The sequence below is a fragment of the Solea senegalensis genome, linkage group LG2 (genome assembly GCF_019176455.1).
Source record: "Solea senegalensis isolate Sse05_10M linkage group LG2, IFAPA_SoseM_1, whole genome shotgun sequence".
Taxonomy (NCBI): domain Eukaryota; kingdom Metazoa; phylum Chordata; class Actinopteri; order Pleuronectiformes; family Soleidae; genus Solea; species Solea senegalensis.
This window is the reverse complement of record NC_058022.1, coordinates 9,254,205-9,266,691: the sequence shown is the minus strand read 5'-3', so window position 1 is coordinate 9,266,691 and position 12,487 is coordinate 9,254,205. Positions and strand designations below refer to the sequence as shown.

Below are 12,487 nucleotides of genomic sequence, written 5' to 3'. Positions count from 1 at the left end.
CAAAACTGTTGCTACGGGTCTTGACAAAACAGCGCCTTAACTGGTTAATAACGACGTCTTCCTTTGCCAAGTTACACCCATTGCCCATTTCTAAGTGACTTCAAGCCCCGATTGATATGGCTGAATGGGCGCGACACTCGTGCTAAGGGCCTTGAGACACAGCAGTGACTGTAGATGATAGGATAATGAAGGAGCTGATAAACCTTCACCAAACTGCAGAGATGTGAGATGAGACACTGAGCCAGAGAGAGAAGAGAGAAGTGATAGCCCAACTGCTCCCGACTGGGATGATGGCAGCTCCAGCAGACACGCCAAGCTGCCAGTGAGTGTGTGTGTGTGTGTGTGTGTGTAGACAGGTCTCTGAGCTTGTAACAGATGGGAGATCTACTGTTGTGATTCTATGAGGTCACATCAGTGACGATAGAAAGCAAGATGTAACACGCACGCATACTGTAGACGCACACGGAGAAAGAGAGAGAGACATCAGACACACACACACACACACACACACACACACACAGGCTTCAGCAGTGATGGATGGGGGGGATATTCAGAATGAAGACACTGTTTAATAAAGTTGTTTTGTTTTGAATGTGCTCTATCACCAGCTGACAACTGTTTACCGATGTGTGTGCGTGTGCGTGTGCGTGTGCGTGTGCGTGTGCGTGTGTCTGTAGCATCTGGCATAAAGGAGAATGTTTCCTGCAAGTTGCGGGGAAAAAAAATTAAATTAAAACAACAACAGGAAAAGAATAGAGAGATGATGATTGTCTTGCAGCTCATCACATGCTGGATGCCAAGAGCGCAGCTACACAGTCGCACTTAAACCTCTCATTCAGGCGTCTCCGTCCGTTGCCAAAGTGTGTTTGTGAATGGTTTGCTTACATATAATCAGCTTTTGTGTGGCTCATGGTTTATGTTTTTTTTTTTTTTTGTATTAAAGGCGGGGTACACAGCGAGGGATAAAATGAAACAAATCCCACCACACCCCAGCGTGATCTGCTTTCATCTGGTTTGCTCCGAACCATGAATCAAAACGTCTGGTCTGAGATCTGCCTCCACAAGATCACTGTTACTTTATTTGGCAGTTTGATGTTAAAATGTGTGGAATGATTTGTGTGCAACCTTCGCTTTTTTTTTGTGGCATTAAATATACACATACAGTAAAATTACAACTTGCTTCTAAATGATGGAAGTGGGCATCTTTACTGCCGCAATTGTTGTGGAGTGGATACTTAAATTGAGCGTGAACTAAGCGCTTCTCATGAGTGATTTGTCTGTGAAAACAAAGACTGAAAAAATATGTGTCGATATTTCATATTAGTTTAAGCACAATATGCCTTTATCAGTGTGCTGATTGGCGTTTGATGTCAATGTTTTGTTATTTACCAGACTTTATTGACAAGGCTGTAGCCGACACAGCAGGAGCATGCTTGTTTATGTGCGCAGACAATTACAAAAATAAATGTCTTTTTATGTTTTACGACTGAGTGAGTGAGTATATGTGTCCATGTCTCTGTGTGTGTGTCTCTGTGTGTGTGTGTGTGTGTCTGTCGTCTTTTTTGCAAAATGACAACGCAGCATGCGGACGTACACTTGAGGTGCATTACTGTGGGACGTGTACATTCTACGACTGTATGTCACGATGAGTGCGTGTGTGTCTGTGTGTGTGTGTGTGTGTGTAGAGGTGGTGTAAAGTCTTTGTTCTACAGCGAGCACAGACTTTAGCAGACAACACCAGATGGTGGACTAAAACGAGACAACGGAAGAGGGGGAGGAGAAGACAGACAAGATCCTTCCATCATTTCATCATTATCCTTCTTCTGTTTCCTCTCTGTAAACACAAACAAGCTGGCACAAACCTTCCTTCACGTCAAATCTTGAAAAGGAAAGAAGAAGAAGAAACTTTCATAGTCAGCCCGAGGAAAAATTAACTGCAACTTGTCTAAAACGAAAAAACTGAGCTCACAACAAAAAGTATTAATGACAAAACTATCAGTTATCAGCAACTAAACAAAACTAAACACTGATGGAAACAGTGACAGTGTACCATGATTACACTTGGTCAAAAAGTGACATCAATCTGTTTATGGCTCCTAGCTTTTGTAACTTCTTTGAACAATGACACGGCAAAATTGCCTCAAAGTGGAAATGAACGAAAATGAATGAATTAAACATTTTATTTATTGCCCAAAAAGGGAAATTGTCTTGCACTGAGAGCATAAAAAACCCCATTACACATAAACGACCAGATATCATCCACCGTGCATTACTGCACTAAACAATACGCATCATTAAGGCATGGCGTGATTTCATAAAGGAGTGTCAGTGAGAAGTACAATAATGTGCAGAATGCCAACTTCAGAGCTTGTTAAGCAGCCGAATGCTCCATGAAACAAATGATGTCATGCCTCTTTCCGTCGCATCCGAGGAGATTTCAAAGTTGTGACTTTATAGTGTATATCTGCACACTGAGTGCTAGTTATAAATAAAAATAACCGAGGGTGGCTAATCTCCTGTAAAAAAAAAAGTTAATTAGAGTACAGATAGATAGATTAGAAAACATTTACTCATGGTCAAACACTTTCTAATCTCACATGCCGACCCCCGGTGTGAGCGTGTGGGTGTAACAATGTGATCTCAGCTGTTCTGAGAGATGACCACATGACTAAGAGTATTCTGAGCAACTCATTTAAAGAAATGTAACAAAGGCGGTAGAAAACAAACGTTTAAGCTACTTAAAAAAACTAATGGCTGACCACCACTGTCCTAAAATGATCCCTCCCACACACTTGCACAAACACTTACCGCAACAAGCTGTATTATATATATATAAACTTTCAATTAAGGAGTCTGTTTACAGCTCCACTGTGCAGAACTGCAAACACATTTGCTCCTGAAATCTGTTGTGACTGTCGAGCAAACACCATCAGCTGTTAATTAGACAGAGGTGAATTCTAGTGGGACGCACTGCCAGTCAGAAAGAGACGATGAGGGTGAGACTGAGAGAGAGCGAGGGAGAGGGAAGAAGGGAGAGGCAGGCAAATACCGTACATAGAAGAGTTGCAAGATGACAGTTCTCTCTCCAACTGTTTCTCTCTGACTCACACACACACACAGCCACGTGCAAGCATACACACACACACACATCAGTTTCAAGCTGTTTCTTGCTCTTGAACAAGTGAAAAAGAGTGAGGCAATATGTCGCGCACAAAGGAGGTGTCCAAGGGAAACCAGGCTGAGTAGATTTGTCTTAATAAGCAGCTCTGTATACCATAGAGATGATCAAATTGTGCTGAAGTCTTAGAGAGGAGTCGTACATAACAAAGCGAAGCGGGGAAACTTCTATCACACGTCTCTTTTAATGCTTAAATGAAGCGGATTAGATATACAAGAGGTGTGAAAACAAATGTGCGAATAAAAGGTCCTAAAGAGTGTATCTATTCTCATCATAGAACAACTATGTGACTCAGCAGACATCATCAAGTATAAACAAGGTTGTTAGAGGTAGAGGTATGGCACAGCTGTGGAGAGAGGTTTGGAGATGACACACTAAATGGAACAGGATTGAAAGTGAATCAAAATCATACTATTTGTCCATTATACCAGGAGGAGTAGTGAGCAGTGAGTTCAGACCAGAGGATACAACGATCCAAAATATTCCTAAATGTTAACATGTACACACTCAGCACATTGTTGACTTTCCTGTCGGAATTTCCTACAAGGCTCAAGGTCACGAGTGTGTGTGTGTGTGTGTGTGTGCATAGCGCTTCCTGGCAGCCGTTGAGGAAACATCAGTCGATAAGAGCGGACAGAGACACAGAAGGAAAAGAGACAGAAAACAGCATAAAAGGAGAAAATGATTCACTCAAGAACATGAGCCAAAGACATGACTGAGGGACAGAGAACAGACACAAGCAAAAAATAAATAAATGGGCAAAATTAAAAATGACACTCTTATATTCTAAAAGAGTAAAAATGTCTTCATTTTTTTCCTCCCCTTTATTCTACCGTCGGTGTGTGAGCAAGTGACAAGTTCAAATAGTGAGGGGAAAAAAATGAAAGTCATGCTAAAAGAGCAGATGTGTGGAAGAAACTCAAGAGATACTGACTTACTGAAGTAAAGCAGCTGCTGCATTATAAGCAAACAGGAAAGGGTTAAAAGCCCGTGCATGAAAAGGATGAAATAAGAGCTATTATTTTCACCAAGAGTGAGAAAATGTCTGAGCGTGCACAAGTGTTGATCATGCATATAGATGAAAGGAAAAGGCGTAGAAAAATAGAACAAGGATTAATAAAAGAGCAGTTTATTGAAATCAAAACAAGTGTTGAAATTCACAGAATCAATGAGGCAATGTGGGGCATCCCAGCACTAAATCCTCACCAGCAAAAGCTTTACAATGTGTTCACTCAACTCAGTCTAAATGGAGTCTTATAAAGCACTGTGTTACATTGTGATATAGCGCATAAACCAGATTAATATTGTACAGGTGCATCAGATAATTAAAAGAAAAGCCTCTCTATAGACTTCTGAGCTGTGCATCATCCAGGCAAGCCTGTTGATTGGACCAAAGAGTGCAAAATTAAAGGGAGCTGAAACTGTCTTAATAAAAATAAAAAAATAAATGAGAAAAGAAACCATTTTCCTTGACCACTCCTCCACCATAGTCTTGTTTCACTGGCGGACAAAAACAAACTGCTCTGGGATTAAGTTCTTACCATCTCTCGAGGCAGGAACATGTCCTCCTGCCGCAGGACCACGAGGCTAACGCTCTCTCCCTGTCGCGTGCTTCGAAGCATCGACACCAGCTCCTCTTGGCCCACACCGGTGATGTCCACGCCGTTTACCTACACAAAAACACACACAAGCATCAAACAAACAACTTTTTTCCCCCCCCTCTGTGCTTGTTTTCCTGCCTTATAACAACCGTATTGTCGTAAATCACACAATTCTGGACTGGAGGGAGGGCGGTATTGATTACTCGTGTCCAGCAGAAGTACTGAAGGGCTGCACCGTACCTCGAGTATGCGGTCCCCAGACTGCAGGCGTCCATCTTTGACAGCAGCTCCACGTGTCAGAATGTTTTTAACGAGAATGGGACCGGGACCGTGGACCGACGAGTCTCTGGTTACGACGGTGAAACCAAGACCTTCTGAGCCTAGACGCACAAACGCACAAAGGGGCAATTTAACAGAGATGTGCACTGTGCACGGCGAGGGCAATATCAACACATGAAATTTCAAAAGCACAAATGTGTCCAACCTGAGACTCATATGCACACACACCCTGAACTACTCCTGAAAATACAGCGATGTTGACTCAGCCCGGGATGACATTCTCTAGGAATGATTATTTGAAGCCCAAGGAGATTGTTTGTTTGTTTGTGTGTGTGTGTGTGTGTGTGTGTGTGTGCTATTTTTAAACCCTTTAGCTACAGCTGCTGCTACAGTATCTGCTGCAGGTGTGAAGGTTTTAAAAAAAAAAAGGGTTCAAGTGCAGGGCATAGAGGAGGAAAAGAAAATGAGGATGCGACAAGGAGGAAAAAAAGGTAAAAGAGGAGTGAGTGTAACAGAGTGGAAATGAGGAGTGAATGTTCTGGAAAGAGAAGTGATGAAGATTAAAATAGTAATCAGTGAAAAACAGGCCCAGATAATGTGTATGAAAGCATCCACAGACACGCACACATGGACGAAAAAAGGCCACACACGGAGCACAAGGGACTGGTTATGTGTTTTATAGACCTCATTTAATCCGGTCTCTTTAGCAGAGCCAAGTCAGCAGTTTGGTCCAGTATGAATTCATATCAGCAGAAATGAACAGATCAATAAAGACTTAATAGACCCTGAAGACGGGGAATCAGGAAGATGGAGAGAGGGAGGACGAGGGGAAGAAGAGTCAGCCAGAGAAAGGGGAAAAAAAAGATTTATTGAAATAAGCAGAACGCCGGGGCCGAACAGCAAGAGACATAAAGCGGGACAATTACATACATTCAGCAAATGAAAAGAAACAAAAGACACTTAGTAAAGATCATTGTGAAATGGAACAAATACATCATAAGTGGGGGAAAAATGAACAGATGTGACGCTACAAACTTTAACAGCTCTACATTGTATTTATTGCCGATAACTTTCTTTTCAATTTAAATGGTAAACAGTTCCCATTTGCACACAGTGACAAAGATGTGTAGATCCCTTTTAACTGGTTACTGAACTTTATGCAATATGTATAAATGTGTTTTTGCACACCTCAGAATCTCACCGGTATATCAGAACAAAATGCACTAAAACTTGAGTGTATGATGAAACCAGGTGTTCTCTTCTGAAGAATATGTTAAGTATAAGTGAGTAACATATGGAGAAATGCTGATATGAGACTGAGTCAGAGTGTGGGGCAGCAAATCCAGGAGTTCCTCACCTTTTGTTAAGTCGATCCTCAATCTTCGTCCTCCTCTCTTACTGGCCACCAAGCTGGGGAGGGCAGGACTCTTCTTAAGAAGAGGGCTCTCACTCCTGCCTTTGGGGGTCTAAGAGGGTAAAAAAAAAAAAAAGTACTACAGTCAAGTCATTTTTACAGAGCAAAGAAAATGATACCAGCACACGAAAATGTAAACATTTTCTATGCTGATGCCAATCTTTAGAAATCAGTGTAGCAAGTGGCTGATGTGTAACGCAGACTTTTATAGTTTTAGTTGTTTTGCCTTATACATAAGACTGTATATCTTATAATCAGGGATCACACACGATACAGTCATTTCAGACCTTTCAAACCAAGACACTGTTTACAACACATTTGTGCTATTTCAAGCTATTTCAAAGAGATAATTCTCCTAACTGTGAAACAAATAATATTCTCCCATAAAGAAGAAATAAACAGCACACAACGCGACTCAGCTAAAACATTAGCATGCGACCCCGTGATTTTGACCAGTATTAGACGAATAAAATGAAGTAATAACTAAATATTTAACACATGAAATGGCACAAAAACTTTACTTTACTAAACGTTTACTAAAACAAACACTAAAACAAAAAGTAACATTCAATTCTCACATTTCAGAGATTTTGTTTTGTAAACTTACATAAATAATACACAGTTGAATAATTGAATAATGCTCAGCCACTGCCGAATAATTGAAAATATCTCTTTCTGGGTGTATGTGCAAACACTCTCACACAACAGTGTCTGAATGACATGTAAACAGACTCAAGAGTTGAGGAGCCACAGTGTCTGTAAAAGGTCCGTTTGCCTGCATGGACGGTAAGTGAGCATTAGGCCAACAGTGCTGCAGACAGAGCTGTACACAGACCTACAACATACATAGCAACAGAGTGAAATACGATCTCTTTTGTTATAAAGGAAAGTTTAGTTTGGTTCAGTATGAAACTGTGGCGGGACCTATTCGACTACGGCAGGCCGCTACTGTGCCAACTGTGGGCAGGGTTTGTATGGAAGCACCACACACATTCAAGTCATTACGAGCCATTAAAAATGTTTAGGAAGAAGCACTCCAACACACAGAGGAAAAAAAAAACCCAAAACACTTTCTTTTTTCAATAAAACAAGTGGAAAATTAGCTGTTGCTTAGTAACTGTTTCCTCAGTGCCAGCTGTTTTTCAAATGTCAGCCATGTCACCATGGCAATGCTGATGCCGCAATTACATGGGTTTGAATGAGAAAGACTTTGTGGTTCATTCAAAGAGATTCAAACCAACAGAAAGCAATGAGTGATTTGTCATTTTATCACGCATCTGTTTCATTTAACTCAATCACTCGTATTCATAGTTCTGCTGTCTAACGTATAAAAAATCAAAACTTAAATGTGACATTTAAATAATGTACTATTATTATTACTGATGATGTTTTCTTTAAGAGCAGCCAGCCGATATCTGGGATAAAAGGGCTGATGGCAAACAGGCATAAAAGGAATTTAAGGAACTCCAGCAACTGAACTTGCATGCGACAAGTGATTACACATCCATGTTAGAGCAGAGCAACTTACACCAATAGTAGCCTCCAGAGTGGCAGCTTCCTCTGGAAAACGTGCGGCTGGATTCTCAAAGGGCTTAAAGACAGGTTTGGCTTTGACAGGAGGCGGTGGCTCTTTGGTCCTCATGATTCTGGGGCTGTTGCCTGGGCCGCCGTTGTTGTTGTTGTTGCCAAACAGCTGACCAATTAGACTCTTCTCATAGCGCTCTCGGTTGGAGGAGGGAACTACGTCCAAATGGACAAAATGCGAGCGCATTGCCTGACGAAAAACTTCCTGGGCTCTGGGGAGGATGAGACAGGACGAGAGAAGTTAAACTTATTAAAGTAAATCAAGAATAAAAGAAAAAAGGTTTAATAAAAGGATAGGCTTTGTTTCTAAAGTGGGTGGAGTGGTAATGTGATTTACCACTTACACTAATCATGTCATTATTTGCAAGTCACAATTCATAAAGCGTACAGTACATAGTTATCAATCTCTGACGAGCAAAGTCATTATCAAAGGATATATGGCTCAATTAGAAGGAGAATTATAATTAAAGATAATAGTGTACATCAGATTGCAATGACAAATTGAAGAAGTTCCAGTGAACTGCTAATGATTACAAATGAGGGGTTTCATTTTCAAAACTTCTAATATCTGAGGCTCGCGCTATAAATCTTTCAGAAACTGATTATAAATGATTGTCATTATCAAGACGTATGAATACAAAAAAACAACACAAGTCTTTTCTCTGACGTTCTCTGGTATCTATAATGCCAGAAAGACCTACTTATCAGAAGTCTCCAGAACCTGACATGTTAAATGTTATTTATTGGTCAAGTCATAAAGAAGCCAAAATCTAATTTGCACTTTACAATTGTATGAGAAACATCTGTATATTTAAGAGGGGAAAAAACCCAAGCAGACTGTTTGTTTATGATGTTTGATGTGACATATATGTATGCATGTCAGTCTTTTATTTCTGTTTTTATCTTCAGAAAAAGCAGGAGATGCGTCACAGCACCATAACACCTGTTCACCGGGCCATTAGAGTCATGTGATCTATAAAAAGAGATAATTCTGCAGACAATTAGTCTGTATGAGATTAAGCTAAGTATGTTATTGGGACTACTGTGTCAGGAGCGATCGGGATGCACCATCATTCACCTCAGATAACCGACGGAGGAAATGCAGTTTATATAAATTTTATTGGATTACACCCCTATTGGTTCCCACCGAGGTTATTATTACATGTAATGAGCATAATGTTTCTGTAACTAGAGACTATGTTTAGAAAGTGGTCTATGAAAGACAAACGCAATTTCATATATTAGATGTGCAGTAATTGCATTTAATTTTTTTTTAATAATCATAGAGAATAATGCAAAAATGGCACGGCAGGGAATTTTCTTTTTAAAAACAACAACAACGACATAGGGTGTCAATTCAGCGTGTGCATTATTGTGCACATTATTCATATAATTGTATAATATAGTGTTGCGTAGAAAATAAATTCACCCATGAAAAGTCTCTGTAAGTACTCACTTTAACCCACTGCTGTTTCTCTGCATTCAAACCCAAGAGCCTACTTCTGTGACAGATTCACAGCGTTGGAATGATTTCTAAGAAAGCCCGATGGTGACGTCAACTACATTCATTGTTCTGACACAATTATCATATTTGGACCCTTTTAAAGGCGCTCGCTTAGTCCACCTCAAATATAATCCACAATACAGTATAATTAAACTAGATTTGAAAGGGGGTATGTATTGAAATGACAGTATTTTACATTGTGCAGACGGAGACTATGGTGTGTGTGTGTGGTCAGTGAACTGCCAGTGGCCTATTTGGGCTGGATTACGTTGAATATCTCAATATGATGTAACAATACTGGCAAGAAACCGAGAGAGAGAGCACGGGTGTTTGTAAGAGTGTGCAAATACACCTGTTTCTGAACAATAGGCACAAACCCACTCTGGTGATAATCCCTTTCCCTACAGTACGACATAAAGATACCTCACGTATAATCTTATTACCACACTGAATGCTGGACAAGGGCTGTCGTGTAGACTACACAGATACTATAATGTGTGGAAATCATTATAACATCCACATCAGTCCTCGTACTCTGTGGCAATTGTTTGTTACAAGTGTGCCTTTTGTCATTTTAATGCTCCGTAATCACGTTACACATCCTCACATGCGTTCGCCTAATTATTCTTTGTTTCAGGTGCTTTCGATGGCACGGTGAGCAAAGTCTACCGGGGAACATCTGGTCTCGCATGAATCTACAACAGATCTGTCCTTTGAGGAATGAGACGGAACACACACGTAGATAAAGGCCAGCTCAACCATGCACACACACACACACACACACACAACACTCTCCGAACATCTGCCAAGTGTCTCCGCCGCCTAACTTTGTGATGGTGGTGCAACAGTGATATAAGCCTTCCATTAATGAAACGGTAAACCAGACATAAATAATGAAAACAGCCGAGAGCAGGCACAGACAGGCCACATCTGACATGAAATCATGTTTATATCATGTTTATATGCATGCATGCAAATGCAACTTTACCGATACTTGGTATGATACATATGACTATTTCAAATATTTGTGATTGGTGTGCAGCAAAGCTTTGTAAATATTTATTAAAATATTGGAGGAAAAATATAATTATTTCCTGCATGGCTAGATATCATTGAAGGTAAGTGGGAAATAATGATGATTTTTGGTGTCCTTTTATTTCTTTTTTGTGAACTGACCCTTTATAACATAGAGGATGAGTGGACATCACTACAGCAATCCAAAATTATTGACTGATAATATCCTAGAAAAATTCATCCTTTCATACTGTGAAGTACCATCATTTATCACTATGTTATGAATGAATAAATTCTTTTGATGCAGTAAAATATAATAAATTTTTTGATCCGTCTTAGAAATACAACATACATTATATAACCTTGGCACATGGCTTTGCAGTAATGGAACTCATCTCAGAACAGTGCTTTGAACTCCTGGGCTCAGCACAGACAAACACGACTGCACTCACTGGCTAAATGTCTTGTCCATGAGGTCGGTGTTGTTGATCTTGACGATGCACTCGTCCACTTGAAACAAGCCCTCCTTTCTTGAGCGACTCTCTTCCTCCACACCGCGGATGTACAGGCCAAGAGACCTGAGAGTGAGAGATGAGAGAGGAAAAATGAGCTGCAGCTTTTATGGAGCGTTTGTACGCACGTTTACATGCACAATAATATCTACCAATGACCTGTGACAATGTATGGACCGGAAGACTGATTATCAGACACCGATTCTTAAAATCGTGATTTACTTAGACGCAGATGTGTCACATAACCACGTAATCAATCAGTGCTCATACGAGTCACAGTTAGTGGGATCAGACTGTGCTCATAGTCTCATTAGGAGATAATAAGCAAGATTTTCCATCTACTTCTTTACTTTTGCTCTAATTTCTGACATTAGTGAAACTGTAATATTATTCATTTTGTTCTCAATGTTAGAGAGGCTTTGGAAAGTTAATGTGGGTCTAAGATTAGCTAAGGCTTCTCTTATTTCCCCATTTCCCTCGACTGCCAGTGAGGCACCTGGGCGGAGAGCCTTAATGTTACATTTATGATGTCAAAAGGTTTTGTTTGCACATTAGGCCTCAAGTTTTCTGTTTGTGTAAAACTAATAAACACAACAACATATGAGTAGTTCTGAAACCTTCTTTTCATGTGTCCTAAAATCCAAAAATCTAGTCTTTTGTGAAAAAAAAAAACCAAAAAACTAAATCACATCATATTGAATCGAATCAAACCACATTATTCCTTAATAAAAGCTATAGAAAGTCCTGAATCGAGATACATAACGAAGGGAGAGATGCCCACACTCACAGACATTCACATGATAAGATAGCGGGAAGGAGTGAAAAACTATTTCAGTATCCTCAGTCTCAATCACTTTACCATTTCCCCACCAAAGCACCGCTTAACAAAACAGAAGTGATGACAGTGACACACCGAGGACTTCAGCTCACAAAGGATGAATGTAGGTTGAAAGGTGAAAGACATTATAGAGAGAGAGAGAGGAGGGCATCCAGGAGAGGATACAAAGGAGGGGGATTTAAGGGGAGATTGGCAGGGTCAGGTGAGTCATGAGAACAGACATAAAAATTCATCCTGATTTTCCTTAGGAAATCCCCCGTCCACTGTTTGACTGTAACACACCCAAATAAAAGCCTTGCATAGCTATGCAATTATTCTTTCTTTTTTTCCTCTTTCCATTGTGTGTGTGTGTGTGTGTGTGTGTGTGTGTGTGAAATGAGGTTGCAGTAGCTCCCCAGTTTCTCAGTATACCACTGAAAGAATAACTGAATGATTACGGAAAATAAAATGCAACTGAAGGGAGAATATAACCTGTGCAACGCAAGCGTGTGTCATTCCGGTTAACTGGCCACAACACGCGAACACAAAGACAGCGATAACACTCAACCTACACAACCAAAAAA

General features: G+C 40.3%; 1 protein-coding gene across 7 annotated transcripts in view; it reads right to left on the bottom strand.

Moving 5' to 3' along the window:
- Positions 1 to 12,487, bottom strand: part of pard3bb (par-3 family cell polarity regulator beta b) — a 181,684-nt gene that overhangs the window by 106,886 nt on the left and 62,311 nt on the right. For all 7 annotated transcript variants that reach the window (XM_044013098.1, XM_044013106.1, XM_044013123.1 and 4 more), the window contains exons 8-12: positions 11,027 to 11,152; positions 8,001 to 8,268; positions 6,416 to 6,524; positions 5,020 to 5,159; positions 4,720 to 4,848 (exon numbers count right to left, since the gene is read on the bottom strand). In XM_044013098.1, coding sequence (XP_043869033.1) covers positions 4,720 to 4,848; positions 5,020 to 5,159; positions 6,416 to 6,524; positions 8,001 to 8,268; positions 11,027 to 11,152 — 772 coding nt within the window. The remainder of the gene's footprint in view (positions 1 to 4,719; positions 4,849 to 5,019; positions 5,160 to 6,415; positions 6,525 to 8,000; positions 8,269 to 11,026; positions 11,153 to 12,487) is intronic.